General features: G+C 32.7%; 4 protein-coding genes across 5 annotated transcripts; 2 read left to right on the top strand and 2 right to left on the bottom strand.

Annotated features, from left to right (window-relative positions):
• The first annotated feature begins 4,113 nt into the window (after positions 1 to 4,113).
• Positions 4,114 to 4,909, top strand: LOC107369060 (uncharacterized). Its single transcript, XM_015936972.3, has 4 exons — positions 4,114 to 4,382; positions 4,453 to 4,581; positions 4,640 to 4,693; positions 4,751 to 4,909. Exons 1-4 carry the CDS (start codon positions 4,227 to 4,229, stop codon positions 4,817 to 4,819), a joined length of 408 nt encoding a protein of 135 aa, XP_015792458.1. The 5' UTR covers positions 4,114 to 4,226; the 3' UTR covers positions 4,820 to 4,909.
• An 831-nt stretch (positions 4,910 to 5,740) lies between these two features.
• Positions 5,741 to 6,628, top strand: LOC107369212 (uncharacterized). 2 transcript variants are annotated; one of them, XM_015937144.3, is made up of 4 exons: positions 5,741 to 5,948; positions 6,024 to 6,128; positions 6,184 to 6,243; positions 6,431 to 6,628. In XM_015937144.3, the coding sequence occupies exons 1-4, from the start codon at positions 5,825 to 5,827 to the stop codon at positions 6,442 to 6,444; spliced, it is 303 nt and encodes a 100-aa protein (XP_015792630.2). In that variant the 5' UTR covers positions 5,741 to 5,824; the 3' UTR covers positions 6,445 to 6,628. The 2 variants fall into 2 exon arrangements, with proteins under 2 accessions (XP_015792630.2, XP_089124925.1); XM_089268799.1 differs by having other exon boundaries at positions 5,742 to 5,948; positions 6,324 to 6,628.
• Positions 6,579 to 8,148, bottom strand: LOC107369211 (bis(5'-adenosyl)-triphosphatase enpp4). Its single transcript, XM_015937141.3, has 3 exons — positions 7,692 to 8,148; positions 7,030 to 7,589; positions 6,579 to 6,973 (listed from the first exon to the last, which is right to left on the bottom strand). Exons 1-3 carry the CDS (start codon positions 8,085 to 8,087, stop codon positions 6,667 to 6,669), a joined length of 1,263 nt encoding a protein of 420 aa, XP_015792627.2. The 5' UTR covers positions 8,088 to 8,148; the 3' UTR covers positions 6,579 to 6,666.
• Positions 8,149 to 14,697: 6,549 nt separating this feature from the next.
• On the bottom strand, positions 14,698 to 18,411 carry LOC107369198 (lysosomal alpha-glucosidase-like). The gene is made up of 6 exons (XM_015937127.3): positions 18,104 to 18,411; positions 17,006 to 17,979; positions 16,503 to 16,921; positions 16,292 to 16,425; positions 15,227 to 15,939; positions 14,698 to 15,118 (listed from the first exon to the last, which is right to left on the bottom strand). Exons 1-6 carry the CDS (start codon positions 18,273 to 18,275, stop codon positions 14,897 to 14,899), a joined length of 2,634 nt encoding a protein of 877 aa, XP_015792613.2. The 5' UTR covers positions 18,276 to 18,411; the 3' UTR covers positions 14,698 to 14,896.

Here is an 18,411-nt window from a genome sequence, read left to right as displayed (position 1 = left end):
GTTGAAACTTCGAACGCCTTTTGTGCAACTATGAAAGCAGATTCTTTCACTAAACTAAATTTACTGATGTTAATTTTGATGACCAACAAGAAAATGATCTTACTTTTAGAAATGATATTTTCTTTTTCTGTTGAACGGGCCAAGTTCGATTTTTTGTTAAACCGACCGTATTTTATGACCATGAAATTCAGAAAGCTGAAACTCATTATTTGCGCATAAATATTGTTCCTTCACATTATGGATCAAATTATTTTAATGATTTATCAACAGTTCTCATGATATTGGCCATTGGCCTTAAAAATTTGAACCTGAATATTTCGAGAATGCTTGCACCTACAGTCATCTTTCTTTCACCAGACATTAGATTTTACTATGGGCTATAATAGTATATGACTGAATACCTAACAAAATTTGAGATAATCTGTCTAATAATGAAGATCCTTCCAATGCATGCGTTTTGTTTTTGATTACCATTCAACTTTATAAATAAAGTCTCAAATCTGACAACATCAGTAATACAACGATATAACTTTTTTTGTAGAATCTTGAAAGCATTTGTATTTCAATATGATATTTCTTATAATAAAATCTAATGTTTGACCAATAATCATGACTTCAAGATAAGCCATTCTCGAAATATCGAGGATCAAAGTTTTAAGACCAAGGGTCAATATCAAGAGAACTGTTTATAAATTGAAAAAAACATTTGGTTCATAATATGAGCAGACAATTTTTATGCATAAAGGATGAGTTGTAGATCGCTAACTATTACGATTACAATGAGTAGTTAGTTTAACTAAAAATCGAACTTGGTCCGTTCAACAGAAAAAGAAAATATTATTTCTAAAAGTAAGACCAGTTTCTGATTGGTAATCAAAATCTACATCAATCTACAAAGTTTCATGGAAAAATCTTATTCCATAGTTGAACAAAAAGCGTTCGAAGTTTAAACTTTGACGTCGATTTTCTCGAAAACTATTCATAATAGAGATCATTAAATAGTACTAATAGACTCAGTTTTTATGTCTCTACAAATCCCATTAAGTCTCAACTCTCAACGCAAATGTTAGCGTCTTTGGCATCATTCTTTCCATTTCATTTGTAAGTTTAACCAGAAAATTGCTTTATTCATCAAGTTATGGGTTAAAATGAGTTTAGTTTGTTAAGTAAGCTGTTTCTCGCCCATATTTAGTTTAAATATCAAGTCTAAAGTCCACTAATAGAAAGTTATTAAATTGCATTGTATTAGCAATTAGTATAGAATGGAATCGGAGAAAGAATAATCCTTTTAGGTTAGACCATTCTCGAAATATCGAGTCGCAAAGTTTTAAGACCGATGGCCGAAATCAAGAGAACTATTATTAAACTGTTGAAAAAGTTTAATGCATGATGTGAAGAAGCAATTTCTCTGAACAAATAATAAGTTTGAGCTCTCTAATCTATAGGGTCAACGAAAACGGACGGTTTAAATAAAAATCGAACTTATATGTTTTGCAGAAAAAGAAAAATTTTATTTCTCAAAAAGCGTACATTTTCTGATTGATCATAACAAATTGCATCAGTAAATTAGTTTAGTGAAAGAATCTGCTTTCATAGTTGCACAAAAGACGATCGAAGTTTCAACTTTGACTTCGATCCTCTCGAAAACTGTGGATTAGAGAAATCTTTAAATCACACTAATGGATTCAGTTTTCATATCCCTTCAAACCGACACAATCTAAATTTGAAAGAAATTAATTTGCAGCCGTTTTTGCCCACTTGTGTCAATTAGTGCATAAGTGTGAGAATTGTGTCTTTTCAGCAACAACCGTCGAGCTTTTTAGGCTGTAGTAGTATCAAAATGACCATTTTTCATCAAATGAATTAGTTTTTTAATGTGGCATTTAGAGTAACATTATAAAAATCAGTTATGTAAATATGCACTCATAAGGAATAACAATCGAGAATTCAAGTTTGAATAAGATTGCAGCGATGATTTTGAATTAGAAATGGATCGAATTTTTAACTTGAAACAAATAGGCTCCATTTCTATGGATTACAAATCAATTCCAGCAACTAAAATCTATTCTTGAATTGAAATCCAAAGATTCTGATTTGTTCTTCAAAGGTGGAATAATCCATATACAATTCAATTATTTTCTCATCTTTAACAAGAACTTTATTAATTGAATCGACTGTAAAATCTTGTTTTTCTTTTCACCACATTAATAAGTTATCGACTGTAAACGAAATAGCTTTCAGATGATAGATCCGTTTGTGTGAAATCCAAAACCTCGACATTTAATGGTTGAACACGATTATTCACTTCTTCTTTGGCTTTTGAGTGACCAAATAATTTTGCGATAAAATTATCAAACGAAAAATTAATTATCAAGTCAATCATCGAGAAAAATGACAAACCAAAATAAAGACCAATGACACCACCAATAGACGAAAAAAAATCCAACCAATCGATCTGTGGACGAGCTTCCTTAATAATCGGCAATCTAGACGGAGGGTAGATCTGTAGATTGACATAATTCTTTGGGTGATATGATGACACAGGATGACCCAACTTCCTCCATTCAAATGCATCAGAAAGGCAATCAGTTAGACCACAAATATCTTTACACGGGGCATACAATTGAGCTACTAGAGTTTGATACTTTTCAAGACCTTCATAAAGATGAAGAAACTTGAGGTTATTTGGATTATTAATCACGTATTGGTGAGGTAATCTGCCAGTAATACGAGTAAAGTTGGACATGAAACATCGACTTAGACAGTGACCTACCGAAGTGTATGGTTTTATGGGAATCTTGCATTGACTTTCAAATGGCGGTGGAAGTAATTTGGTTGTTGTTTCAAAGAAGGTTATGTAATGGTAAATCACTGCGGACGGATTGAGTTTCAATTCAATTGTAGAGTCTCCTTGACTCCAAGGTATCTTGTTGAGGCGATGAGCTACAACACTAAATTCCCTAACTGACGGAACTTGGGTGAGGTCGAGGCTCACATGGTACAAAAGTAAGCCTCGATAACCAGGTATTCGCAAGTCTGATCTGCTAAATTCAATACCAAGTCGAGGCCATGCTTGGAAACTGGCACAAAGTGATTTGTCGTAAAAATAAGTCTTGAAGTATTTGTCCTCACAAGGTGAATTGCTAAGATTTTCATCCAAATAATGACACTCATCAAAAAGCTGTTCAATTGGAACAATGATTTTAGCGATTTGAGATAATGTCAATTCTTCAAAAATTAAATGCTCTCCTTGGTTAACATCTTCAATAAGTTGATCTAAAGACCAGTTGGAAAATTGTTGGTTGTCTTGAATAATACGTTGGGCTGTTTTGACCAACCCGGGATAAAGTGCAATCAATGAAGTCACATTGATGAGCGACTTCACTTTAATGCAGATGGATATGCAAGGCGGTTCAAACAGACCTGAATCATTGTGAGATGTATGGAAAGCGATACGAAACAAGCCGTACTGATAATTGAGATCAGTAATTGATTTTAAAACACAGACCGTGAAAGTGACACTGATGATAACTCGAATAATTATGTTGACCAGAAACCAATTCATTTGTGATGAAAGATTATATAATAAAAAATGAAAATGGATTTAGCATTGAAACATTTAGTAGAGATGAGATAACCTTAAGTTTTTGCATAACATTTCAAGTTATAATTTGATTGTTTCCACCTCCCAGAGTCACTTTTGTTAACCATGTTGTTGAACTAAACCTTCAATGATAATAATTGAACTTGTAAGCTGAACTTGTTATGAAACATTGAAAACACTTGTCAAAGAGATTGAATAATTGCTTTGATTAATCGATCCAACTGTTGCTTATAAGTTATAACAATACATTATGAGATGACTATGAAATCTAATTGGGACAACAAATGGATTGTCCTGGTCAACTTTTCATCGATTACAATTTTCCCTTTGTGACAAGCTAAACAATACATGATTAATGAACATGTTTTTCATGTTTTTCTTGTTGTTTTGATGAAACTTTAAATTACAGCTGAAAATATAAAAATTTTGACATCAAATCCATTGTAAAACGATAATTAATTTTGAATCCGTTAATCATTGAAATGAAATTTATGACAAAATAATTTGCAATGTCAACCGTAAATTTCAAATACTGAGAAGCATATTTTGATCAACTTTCATTTTCCAATGTAATCGTGCTTCAATTTCACCATTGCTTCAACGAGTTTAATTCAACTTCAACATGAAGCAGTTGTGCCTGATTATTTTAAGTTTATCTGTTATTTTTAATTGCACCGATGGATCAAATGATATTAAAGATTTTAAATTATTTTGTGGACTGCTTGAGCTTTCGGGGAAAATTGAACAGTCAAAGGAATTGAAAGATTCAAAGTGCTTTGTAAGTTTAATTTTTGCTTTGCTTTAACCATTGACCATTAACCATGAATATTTACCATTCCAACAATTAGACTCAAATAATTCCCAAACAAATACAAGAAAAGATATTCAAATGTTATGGTGACTTGATAACGACTCGAATCGCTGATACAAATGATGTCTGTTTAGTCAAGAAAGAAATGCCGGAATCACTGAGATATGTAAGATAATTGAGTTTCCTTTCTTGGAGTTATTTAAATCTTTGTTTTTTCATTTTAGGTTGTCACTTGTTTGCATCAAGCTTTTGATGAGTTACTTATTGATGTAGTCAATGTAAGTTTGTTACGAGAATTTGATTTTAAATTAAAAAGTTTACTTTCTATTCAACAGATTTGCATACAAGATGAATTGGAAAGGGTCAAGAATCAACAATTTGAATCATTGTTCATCTCAAAATGAAATCTATTTGCTCGTTGCAATTGAAAACTAAACTGGATAAGTTGATGTAAATGATCCATATTCAAGATTAAATCAATTTTTTTCATTGAACGTAGCATTAAATGTTATTTTGAAAGATCAAAAGTTAGAAGTTTATTCATTTCGCTGTTTCACATATATAATTGCTGGTTTATCAATTGATTTTACTCTCATGGAATCAGAAAAACTATGAAATGAGGATATCGAAATGGATACTAAACAATGAATAAACTACCCTACTAGGTAAGACGTTAGCTCGCCAAAATAGGAGCATTAGTCACATTAAAAACTTCTGCATTTAGGTAAACATCGATATGGCTTGACAATATGAACACCTGCGTGTACATTGTGTTACCAAGTTAAAATCCTACTTATCTGCATCTTTTTTTGATTGCTGAAATTTATGTACTTGAGGCACTATTGAATCAGTTGTGCTCAACAAAAGGAAAGAAGAAATTTTTCGTGAAAAGGCCAAGCTCGTTTTCTACTTAGCATCGGTGCACATGAGGAACACATTATTAGAAAGTCAAAAAAACACTTTCTTATACTTTTTATAACTAAAATGATATCACCCTGGTTGATAATTAAGAGCTTAGCGCGCTACAGTGGACTTTACCGATATACAAAATATTTCATTTTTATCATATGATTTGGGATTTGAATAGGCAGTCATTGATTGAACAGCTATCTTAGATTAAAACAAACATACAGTATGCAAATTCATGCAGCCACAATGTAAATATTACATGGTGACATTTAGCGAAAAATTTAAGAGTTACCTGCAAAGATGTTCTTATTCATCAAAATAAACACAGCTTTTGTTGTATTTAAACGTAATTTTATCAAAGGCCCAAATTACGCTTTAATTGTTCAAGTTACTTCGAGTAAAGTATAAAAGCATGCAATCTCAAATTCTTCAAATCATACAGATACATACAGATCGACTGTAGCTTACGAAGTGAGAAAAGTGATATACAACTACCTAACATGGCTACCTGGATTTTCATCTTCACCATAATTACTATTTCTTTCCCAGTTTCAGATCAATCCACACCAAGTACCGGTCAGACCGGTGCTCCAATCATGCTAATTCCTGGATCAGGAGTATCGGGTAAGTAGTAAATATATGAATAAATAAAGAAATTATTTATAATCTCTTTTTTGATATTTAACTTGATAAACAAAGTTCCATCAGATCCTAGAGGCCCAGATGGCTCGCCAATTATACTATCAACAGAAGCACCAAATGATGAACAGTCGAATCCTGATCAAACCACGATCGGACCAAATGGTAAGTAGTAAGCCGCGAGATCTCAACATTTCTGGTTCTGTTTCTGTTAAATCAGCACAAGTTACCGGGCCGGGTGGTCGTCCAATCAGATTGATCCCTGAATCAAAAGGATCAAGTATGTATTTAATATCTAGATAAATGAAGAAAATTTCATATAATTTTCCTTTTTTTGATATTTTAAATGATGAAACACAGCTCCATCAGATCCTAAAGACCCAGATGGCTCGCCAATTATGCTTATTCCATAATACATAAAAATAATTCAATTGCAATAGCATTAATTGTAATTCTCATTTTGAAAGTTTCAGTAACTTAGAGTAATTCCTTTGAATTGATAAATCTTCACGCTCGAATTTATTGGAACTAAACTTGATTTGAGAAGATCTATGAAACCATTATCCATTGTCAATCATTGATATTAGTTATAAGCAACTTATAATTCAAAATATCTCATTTTAATAATCTTTGATTTTACAATAAAATATAAATCTTTAAATACATTTTTATATCAATACATTGTATTAATAACATCGTTTGGTCAATAATAAAAATTTAAGAATTGTCGGGTCAATTTATCAGTTCCATTGAAAGAATAACCATGAATATTAATGTTTAATATTTTAGCCATTAATGGGTAGAGATCAATGTTGAAAAATTCAGATTCAGTCAATTTAAAGCCTTGTTTAAAAAGAGGCCCGTAACCAATGAACAATGATCTCATTTCAGATTGTCTGTTATCATTACCATGATTGCCCCAAACAGGTTGATCATGAATCCAATCACTGAATGTAATTTCATAACCAGGTTCAGCTTCTATAATTATTGGCATGATTCGACGATTATTCCTACAAAAAAAGATATTTTAATAAACGATTCAACTTTAAAAATCTCTACAATTTACCTGTAAAAATATTCTTCTGGAATTTGTGATTTAATGTAAACTTTGTAATGGTTGCTGGATGCTTTATCGACGAGCATTTTATGTACTTTATTAAATGCACCTTCAACTGGAAGGATACCGATGACTTGTGTCCCACCAAACTGACGGAATAAACTTGTATCCAAAAGTTGAGTTAAATTGACTGAGGTCTTTTTGTTGATTTCGTTCATTCCATGGTCACTCAAGAATATCATGTTTGTATTTTCTGACATATTTCGTTTCTTCAAACCTTCCAACAAGTAAGCTGCGAATTGGTCGGCATGCATGATTTGTCGTATTACTTTTTTACTGAAAGGTCCATATTCGTGTGACGATGAATCGGGTTGGTTAATGTAAAGGAAGGCAAGATTGACTGGATCGTCATTTCGAGTCATCCAATTGAACACAATATCGGCTCGCTCTTCGAAACTCATAGTTTTATTATAGTCGCACATGTAGCTTGCTGACCGCCCACGATATGAGGTACAACAGCCTGGCCACATGGCGACTCCGCTTTTGTGTCCAGAAAGCTCATTGGCGATCTACACATTTAAATATAATAATAATAAAATGTAGCAACAAGAATTAATATTTTGAAATTTACATTGCTTGCTATTGGAAATTGTCAACGAAATGAAACTTACCCATAGAGGCAGAGAGTATCCATTATCCCACCACTTAGGATCTGAGTTCGTCTTTTTAAAAACTTCATCGAATTCTGGATCATACATTCGATTATCGATGATCCCGTGAGACTCGGGGTAAAGACCAGTTGCGATTGAAAAATGATTAGGAAATGTTTTGCTTGGAAACATAGGAAACATTGACCCAGTAACACCATTTTTCATGATCGACCATAAGTTTGGCGTCAAAATGGGCGATAAATAGTCACCTCTGAAGCCATCAAATGAGATGACAATTAAACGATTTGACGATTCATGATGAGAGGGTTCACGATGAAACGGAAATGAATTTAAACCAGCTAACCAACTCAATGAGATTAATGATAAAATATTAACAATCTTTGAATTAAACTTCATTCCTCAATTCAACTCGATGAAGCTTGTAAAACAACAAAAGTACGTTTACACATCAACAATATCGCAAAACTAAATCATTATATTTTGTGCGTTTACTTTTACGCTGATCAATTGACTTTAATCTTTCATATCCTTGTCAATATACATGATTAAATGATATGTATAATCCACGAGTAGAGGTAGAGCAATCTATTATATATTGATTATTAATCGATTTGATTAAAAATGATACTCAAGTGACTAACAGAAAAGGAATAGACAAGCATTTAAAGATTATCATGAGTTTCGTGATTCTTAAATGATTAAAAGTGTCACTTGAAATTTCTTAAAGCATCGATTCTTAAGCCCTCATTTGTGTAAAAACGTCAACAAATTAGCTACGCTGTCATCAGTTCTGATCAATCTAATCACTATTAGTAACGATGATGTTCCAATAGTGATTAAATTGCCATTTTTCTTTTCATTTCAAATCAATATCAGTAGGGAGCATTTGTCTGAAAAAAGATTTCTACAAGAGTCTTCCAATTCGCTCTTCGAGTTTCAGAGTTCATTCATGGGTCATTTACTTATTTACCTTTATTTGGTATTTGAAAACCACTTCATTCATTTAATTATGAACTATAATATTTATGAAGTTTGTGTCACATCATTGCTATGTTTGCTTGATTGGAACTGACAGTCAGACGCTATTCATTGCTGGTAAAGGTCAATGCCGAATTATAATGCACTGAAAAGTGTTATCACATAAGATATAAAATGAATGAAACTGAATGAGTTAGAATTCTGAATAGAAGCTCAGGATTGGTGAAACTTCAAGCATAAGTTACTCATAGCTTATGACTCATAAGATAGGAAGTTTCTGGTTGCATTATCATATTATCAAATCATAATATTATATCATAATACTGTATCAAAATAGCAAGAAGTAAATAAAACCAAAGTAATCAGTTATTATTACCATAAAACTGGTTTTTTTATCTTAAAAAAATTATATCTTTTAGGCCACCAGAATGCTTTACATTTACGTAAGCCTCAATCTTAATCATGAATATTTTGATACACTGATATATTTACGTTAGACTTTGAACAGACTACATAAGACAATAGCTAGCAGTTGTTATCATAAAAACTGGTTTTAGTATCTCTCAAGCCACCTGAAAGGTTTATTTTTATGTAAGCCTTCATCTTGATTATCAATACTTTTGATGGTGTGATATAAAAGATATCTAATGATAGACTGAACAGATTATATTTTTTGTGTCTTCTATTTATTACGATGCATTATAATAACAATGATATCAATCTGACAAATTTTTGGTCTCTAGAAATCAGATGCTTGAAGTCAAAGGACTTGCTGACAAATATTAATGAATTGGTAGCAAAAACGTAGAGATGGCGTTTTGTGGGAATCGCACTGGATTCCAAGGGAATGGACCTAGGGTTAGAGTCGATTCTCAACCAATTGGTTGATTTCCAAGAAAATTTTACAGATAATCATCTAATGATCATTTATCTTTTTTTGTTATCAGTGCATCTTAGATAAGATTCGGAAAGTAGTGTATTTCCGATTTTCGATCAGATCAAAGATAAAGCAATGAAATCCAATGAAGGTGAGCGAATGGTTATTCATAATCTTATCCAATTTTATTGTGATTCATTTTATGAAATATTTCATTGCCTCGAGAACTATTGATAAATGATATTTCAATCAAAGAACAGATATTTTAGCCATTGTTCATGTGACGATTCTTTGTTAATCACAAAAATTATTCAATTTTTGCCAAATTGTAAACAATTTTACGATCCATTTTCAATGTAATAATTAATCAATCAAAATGCAAAAGGATTGAAAAAAGTAACAAAGTAAAAAATAGAAAATTAATAAAATAGATAAAACGAGGAACAATTCATGGATTCCTGATTCATTGTGTAAAGAAATTGATTAAATAATTTTCGACAATAAAAGTTGAAATAAAAACCCAGAAAATCTGTTTCATTGAGACGATCAACCTTAAAATTTAACATCTTTGCTCAAACAATTTGCAAATAGACCAAAATGAAAAACAAATCAATCAAAGTGTTTAATGATTGATGAGAAGTTAAAGGCTGAGCAAAAAGCTAAATACAATTGCATTCATGGTTAAATCATTGAGCAAAGATATTGACTAAATGATTCAACAAAGTCGACATAAGTCTGAACTATTATAAACTTTATCTCATTTAAAGTGAAACTTTCGAAGAAAGGTAAAGAGGAAAAAGAAATGATCTTTTTTCTTAAATCGACTCTCACAGTTTCAATCCGAGCAATTTGTATCGCTTTATTCGCTTGGCAATTCTATTTATTGACTCAAAATTTCCAGGAATTCAATGTTAGTACAAAAGTTAAAAAATACATTCCGAATGAAATTGAATTGCCAGAAATCAGAATTAAAGTTCCGTATCAATTTGCATTAGATCCAGTGATTATAAAATCAAAATATAAAACCCAATTTGATGAAATTTGCAGGCATTTTTCAGCTAAAAAGGATTGTGATGGCCATTTAACGAATCCCATTTTATTTTCAAAATCCTTCGGTCCATATTTACGTTTGTCTGATATCGCTAATTATTCGTATGCACCTGAAATGTTCATAAGACGAGTTACTGTGGTTGGGTCCAGAGAAAACGCTCTAAAGACGGGAAAATGCAAATTGATTAGTGAAGCTTCTTCTTCGTGCTTGGTTCTCATATTGAAATGTCTGGACTCATCTGATTTACCCTTGAAAGTGTCACGATCTGAAGTGGTTGTTTCTAATGCGAATCACCTGCTTAGTTTCAAATTGAATGCGACGGTTATGTTATTGAATCTAATTTATCCTGGTAAAGCTGCAGTTGGAGATGACAGTCTTTATGCTTACTCATCCTTAACTCCAGGAAAACAAATTACACATGTAATCCACTTCACAAAACACACTGAAAACTTATTGTCTGCTCCGTACAAAACAATGTGCAAAGATTATAATCAACGCCAAACATTTGAGGATTGTCTAAACGCTAATTCGATTGATCAAACAGGATTGCTTTTCCCTGGAACTACAGTTTCTTTAGAGAAGTATAGAAAGGCAAGTGAAATACGCTTCAATGCAATGTTCAATAAGGATAATGGCACGCTACTAGAAATTTATAAACAATGTCAATCTATCGTCAATCAACCAATTTGCAATTCAGTTCAATATTCATTCAAAATGACCAAAACCATTGAAGATGTTTCAAAGGGAGAAGAGAAGGCTATATTACATTTCAGCGTTTCATCTAAACCTGATTCATTAACAGAGAGTAAACCAGAATTTCCTCTTTCCGATTATATCATTTTAAGTGGTAGTTTGATCAGTACATGGTTTGGCATAAGCATAATGGGCCAATTGCTTGTTGCAAGTAACTTGTTTTGCTTGGCCGTTGAACGTAAAAGTCCAGTCGTTTCGGAGCATCAGGATGAAACAATGAACCCCAAATAAACAATGATTAATCTTGCCCTACTCTACTTTGATACATTGGTTTAATTTTGAAAATGTTTGTAATTCTTGCACAGCATTTTGAATAAAGTATATTTCTATTGAAATATCAGTATACCATTAACTATTTATTAGACTAACCCAACATTGTAATAAGAGAACTTATAAAATGGACTGATTATAGGGATTATATCGTTCATTTCGAGATAATGATAATGAGAATTTATCTGTTTTGTCACCAGTGCGTATCAGATAAGATGCGGAAAGTTCTGTATTTCCAAGTTCAAAGGCAAAGCATAAATCCAATGAGGGCGAGCGAATGGTTTTTCATAAAATCTTATCCAATTCATTGAATGATTTTTTCAGACTTAAGTAACTAAGTAAGGTAAGTACTTTTTTAATTTAATTCACTTTTGACCTTTTAATAACCTTTTTTCTCTTTGCAGTCCATCATCACCTCTATCAGTTCAACTCGGTAGAGTTTTAACTCATTTGGAGTCAGCCCTGATTGCTGTCCCCTCATTTGTACGCCATTCAGGACGGCCATTGAAAAAATCCGGTCCTATGAGGATCAAGAGGCGAGGATCGAGAGGCTGCTGGTCCAAAACCAGCGCCTCCAAACCAGGAACCAGGAGCTACGAGCTGAGGTAGCGGAGGTAAAAACTGAACTGGCCGAGAAGGACCAGTTCATAACATACATCGACCACCGATGTCAGAGAGCTTTTGGCTTCCCGAGGGAAGAATTCTTGGACCGGTACCTGGATTGGGTCGAGAGGCGAGTTAGAGAGCTCGAGCTCAGAGACTCAAGCCGAGGGCTTTAATTTTGTATTAATTTCATTTTCATTTTTTCTATTAATTTTCATTTTCATTTTTTCTATTTATTTTCATTAAAAAAAGTTTCATTTTTTTCTCGGAAAAAAACTAACACCGTCTTACGGTATCATTGACCTGGAAGCGGACTGTCCTGGAAAAACCAAGTCGTCCTCGAAGAGGACGTTATATAACTACTTACAAGGGAAGGTCATGAATTGTAAAATCGATTTTAGATCAATTCAAATTGCATTGTTCCAATAAACGTCATTTCATGACCATAAAGACCAGATATTTTGCATTCATTGTTCATGTGACAATTCTTTGTAATTACAAAATTAATCAATTTTCGCCGAATTTTAAGATCCATTTTCAATGTAATAGTTAATCGATCCAAATTTAAAAAGGCTGAAGAGAGTAAAAATAAAAGAGAAAATTAATAAAATAATAAAATGAGGTACAATTCATGGATTCCTGATTCATTGTATAAAGAAATTGATAAAATAATTTTAAACAATTGAAAGTTGAAATAAAAACCCAGAAAGTCTGTTTTATCGAGATGATCAACCTTAAAATTTAACATCTTTTATCAAACAAATGGTGAAACCAAAATGATTATTTTATTATTATAATACAACTTGATTCAACTTTTGTTCGTGAAATTTTAATCAAAAAACTCCAAGAATTAATTTTAAATAAAAATCTGAATAAAACTAGGTCTATTAAGGGTAAAAATCATGAGATTGACTACTCGATAAATAGTGGGAATGAGCTATTTCCACTATGGTGCATTTTCTGAGTGATAACTGAACATTATTAAATAATTATTATTATTGGTATACACTCCAAGTGTAAAATGATTGATGAGAAGTTAAAGGTTGAGCAAAAAAAGTTAAATACAATTGCATTAATGGTTCAATCATTGACCAAAAATATCGACTAAATGATTCAACAAAGTCGACTTAATTCTGAACTAGTTGATAAACTTAATCTCATTGAAATGACCATTTAAAGCCAAACTTACAAAGAAAGGTGTAGAGAAGAGAGAAATGATCGTTTGTCTGAAATCAACCCTAACAGTTTCAATTCGTGCCATTTGTATCGCTTTATTCGCTTGGCAATTCTATTTAATGACTCAAAATTTCCAGGAATTCAATGTTCGTAAAGAAAAGACACACTACATTCCGAATGAAATTGAATTGCCGGAGATCAGAATTAAAGTTCCGTATCAATTTGCATTGGATCCTGTGATTTTACAAACAAAATATAAATCCCGATTCGATGAAGTTTGCAGACAATTTTCAGTTAAAAATGATTGTGATGGCCATTTAACTAATCCTTTAATATTTTCAAAATATTTTGGTCCATATTTACGTTTATCAGATATTGCTAATCATTCGTATGCACCTGAAATGTTCATAAGACGACTTAAAATGGCGGGATCTAAAGAAGACCCTCTAAAGACTGGAAAATGCAAGTTGATTAGTGAAGCTTCTTCTTGGTGCTTAGTTCTCATATTGAGATGTCTAGACTCATCTGGTCTACCATTGAAAGTATCACGATCTGAAGCAATTGTCTCTAATGCAAATTACTTGATAAGTTTCAAATTGAATGCGACGGTTATGTTATTGAATTTAATTTATCCAGAAAAGGCTTTGGTTGAAGATGACAGTCTTTATGCTTATTCATCTCTTACTCCAGGAAAACAAATTTCACATGGAATTGGTTTCACAAAACACACGGAGAACTTATTGCCTTCTCCTTACAAAACAATGTGCAAAGATTATAATCGACGTCAAACATTTGAAGATTGTCTAAACGCTAATTCGATTGACCAAACAGGATTGCTTTTCCCCGAAACTACAGTTTCTTTAGAAAAGTACATACAGACGAGTGAAATTCGCTTCAATGCAATGTTCAATGAGAATAATGGCACTCTACTAGAAATTTATAAACAATGTCAATCTCTTGTTATCCAACCAATGTGCAGTTCAGTTCAATATTCATTCAAAATGTCCAAAACCGTTGAAGATGTTTCAAAAGGTGAAGAGAGTCTGGTATTACATCTCAAAGTTTCATCTGAATCTGATTCATTAATCGAGAGTAAAGCAGAATTTCCTCTTCACGATTATCTTATTCTAAGTGGTAGTTTGATCAGTTCATGGTTTGGAATCAGTATAATGGGCCAATTGCTTGTTGCAAGTAACTTGTTTTGCTTGAAAGCTGCACGTAAAAGCACAGCCGTTTCGGAGAATCAAAACGAAGCATCCGAATCCCAAGTGAACAGTGATTAATCTTTCACGAATATCTACTAATATCTGATAAATCAGTTTAATTTCGAAAAAAGTTTGTACTTCTTGCCCAGCATTTTGAATAAAGTATATTTCTGTTAAAATTAGTCAACTATTTAGTAGTTATTTTTTCAATAAAACGAAATCCATCTTTAAGGTTTTTGTCGTCAATCAAGATCAATCAATAAAGATATTCAGTAATCTAAATTCATCAAACTCAGTTGTATGACAAATCAACATTGAATGATTGCAATCGTTCAAAAACTTCTGTGGAATCAATTTTTAGAGCGTGATTTTCGTCTGAATAGAAATACGAATCTATTTGTGTTCCATTGAATAACACACTTGTAGGCTTTTTATCAACTCCAACCAGCATGATTCCACCAATTTTGAAGTTATTAGCAGTAAAAACATTTTCATAATCGCAAGAAATTTTATTCTAAGAGAGAAATGAAATAAATAGATTAGGATTAAAGTAACTGAAAGATTGAAGCTAGATCGATGATGATCAAATTATAATATCTTTCAAAATAATTTCGTTACTTACCAGAGAGGCTTTACAATGACTGTAAGTGTATTCACCATTTTGAATGTTTTCAATCGATTGTCCGTCATCTGAGAACCAAGAACCAGATGCTTGACCTGAAGAGTCAAGAAATATGAAGAGATAGCCTGGAAGTTCTGATAAATCAGCAATAGACATTGCTGTTACCAAGTAACCAGGAATGATTGATCCACCTCGAGCGTACACACCAATTTTGTCATCATCAATTGTAATGTTTTCATATCGACCAGTACTTTTGACAGATAGTTTGAGACTCTCAAAGTCATACCAAAATCCTTCAGGGAAATATGCATTAACAGTTTTCGTATCTGGCTCTAAGATTGGGACAATGAGAATTCCAGAACCCCACATGAATGATGTTTCGATTGAATAAGTATTAACGTCCAAAGGGAACTCGAAGAAAATAGGTCGAGCTACGGTATCACCCTTTGTATGTGCCTCATGAAACAAGGTGTAGAGGTAGGGCAGCAAACGATAACGCAAATTGACAGCATACTTGGTAGCAGCGACAACTTTGGGTCCTAATGCAACTGGATCTTGTTCAATAGTATCAAAATCATTGTGGTTACGAGAGAAAGGATAAAAAGCTCCAAGTGAAGACCATCTCATACACAGCTGTTCAGTCGTGTTCCCAGCAAATCCACAAATATCACTACCAATCATGGGAATTCCGTAAATATTAAATTCCAGCATATCTGTAAATAGAGTGAAAAAGAAATTAAGATTCTGTGAATAAAACTTAAAAATATAAACCTAGACAAAAACTAAATTTAGAAATAAAAATGATCTGAAAATAAGAATATGTTTATTCTAAATTCAAATCAGAATTCATGTTGCTAATCTAATATAACTGATTATTAGCTGATTAAACACAAAAAGCCAGTCTTTCATGAATGCTTTTTGATGGTCAAATCAAGTTAAACTCTGTGATCTTTCCAGATTAACCATACTAAATCTAAATTTTCCAATTTAATAAACTAATGTTTAAAAAACCCAAAGATCATGGTTTTAGGTCATTTCAAAATGAGCCGACTAAGTTAAATTTACTTGAGATTGAATATTTCATGAAATCCCATGTAGATCGAATGTCACCAGACCAATGTGATCCATAATGACCCTGGGATGGGAATGTTGAACGAGACAATATGAAAGGTCGAATTCCAGTTATATTTTTAACAGCCCTGCAATCAAAAAGAAATGGACGAAAATAAGTGATATTAAATGATCTTAATCTTTCTGAAATTTTGAATCAACTTACTCGTAGGTAGCGACAGTTTCGAGTAAACCAAACAAACTGTGAACATCGTAATGAAGGCCACCATGTTGCTTACAAGACATACAAATAGTATTATTGTTTAAAGGCTGAATTCCTGGAGTATAAGGTGGATATTCATAACTATTATTAGGACATGGCATAATCTGGTGGAAGTTATAGGGCTCATTCATGTCGATCCAAACACCATCATAATCAACTTGGTTCTTCAAGTCAATAAATTGTTTCGTCCAATAATTTAATGTTGCAGGATTTGTGAAATCAGGGAATGCAGTTGTTTCAAAATTCCAAACTCGACCAAGGAAAATTTCACCTGACTCATTTTTGATGAATATATCGTCTTTTTTGCCATCATCAAGAGGAGGGTAGCTTCCAGGAGGTTCTGAACCGCTAACACCGGCATCCTATTGAATAATTTGATACATTATTAGTGTTTAGTAGAGAAGTGGATTTATTCTGGAAATGGTGTGTTAAAACTTACAGCTTACCATTATCAGTACGTAGTGTAACCTCATGGAATGTAGCTCATTGACAAAGTCAGATAAACCAGCAAAATTTACTGGATCAACAGTGAAATCATTGTACCGGTCCATGTAGTCAATGTCATTCCACTGAGTCTCAATAGGTATTCCAGCTTGAATATTTCTAAAAAAGGTTTCCCGAGTTTTGTTGGTACTTTTGTAATCATATCGACACAAATGGAAACCAAGAGACCAGTATGGCTGCATTACTGGTCGTCCAATCAAGTTGACATTTTGACGGATGACTTGAGGTGCTGTTGGTCCAAGAAATATGAAAAAGTCTAAAATACCACCAATGGTTCTCCATGTTATTGCTGGAGCTGGTTGAGTTATTATGTCCATAGCATTGCTATTGAGCAAGAATACTCCGTGCGCTTGATTGTCTGGTTCAATCATCAAGTAAAATGGATAAGATGCATACAAATTGATATTTTCAGTGGGATTGGTTCCACCAGCAAACAAATTATATCTTTTCCAACCATCGATAGTCTTTCTGAAAGTGTCTTTATGTTCTCCTAAACCATAGAGAAAATTGTTCACAAGAAGTGACGATAATTGGATGAACTGATTGGCATATATTAGCTTGGATAGATCAACATTGAAGATTGAAGTTCCAGTAGATTGACGGGTGATTTGCAGGTTTCCAGTATCTCTGTTTATTTTGATTGAGTATAGAGGGGAATTGATGGTTGACTGTGATACATTGAGAAAAGGCATGGGCACTTCAAATCTCGAAGCATCAGCGTCGACCAATCGTATCCGAACTCGTTCATTGTCAAGGCCAATCACTTCCACATTCACATTAGATATATCCTGAGGTAATCCAGAACTGGAATTGCGTGTCAGTCTAACTGTAACTCCATTTTCTCTGTTTTCAATCTCTTTGATCACATATCCTTGGTAATTGGTTGGGAAAAAACACTTTGGTGATCCATTGTCATCTACACAAGAAACAGATTAATTATTAATAGACTAATAAACGAAAATTTGATAGATTCAATGGTAATTACTTTTAAGTAAATATATAAAATAAGACAATATAAATAAATTGTAAACAAACCGCACCTTTATTAGGATACCAACAACAACCCCTTGACTCACACGTTTCCTTGTTACTTGGATCATCTGGGTTGCAATCAAACCTAAAATCACTAGGAATTGAGCAAACGTTATTTGAAACTTCAATACTTTCTACATTGAAGATTTTAATAAACAGAATTGCACTAATAAACAACATAATTGTGATTATTTGATCGCGAGTTTGTTTACATATGTACAATGTGCCAAAATATTGATCGTTTGTAAACAATTAGTCTAGATTTTTTTATTACGGCGGTTGTTGAGTGTTACAATGAATAGATAAGAAGCATAAA

This window comes from Tetranychus urticae, chromosome 3 (genome assembly GCF_039701765.1).
Source record: "Tetranychus urticae isolate SD_2017Ah chromosome 3, NJAU_TeUrti_SD_1.0, whole genome shotgun sequence".
In the NCBI taxonomy this organism is placed as follows: Eukaryota; Metazoa; Arthropoda; class Arachnida; order Trombidiformes; family Tetranychidae; genus Tetranychus; species Tetranychus urticae.
This window is presented reverse-complemented; position numbering and strand designations above follow the sequence as displayed.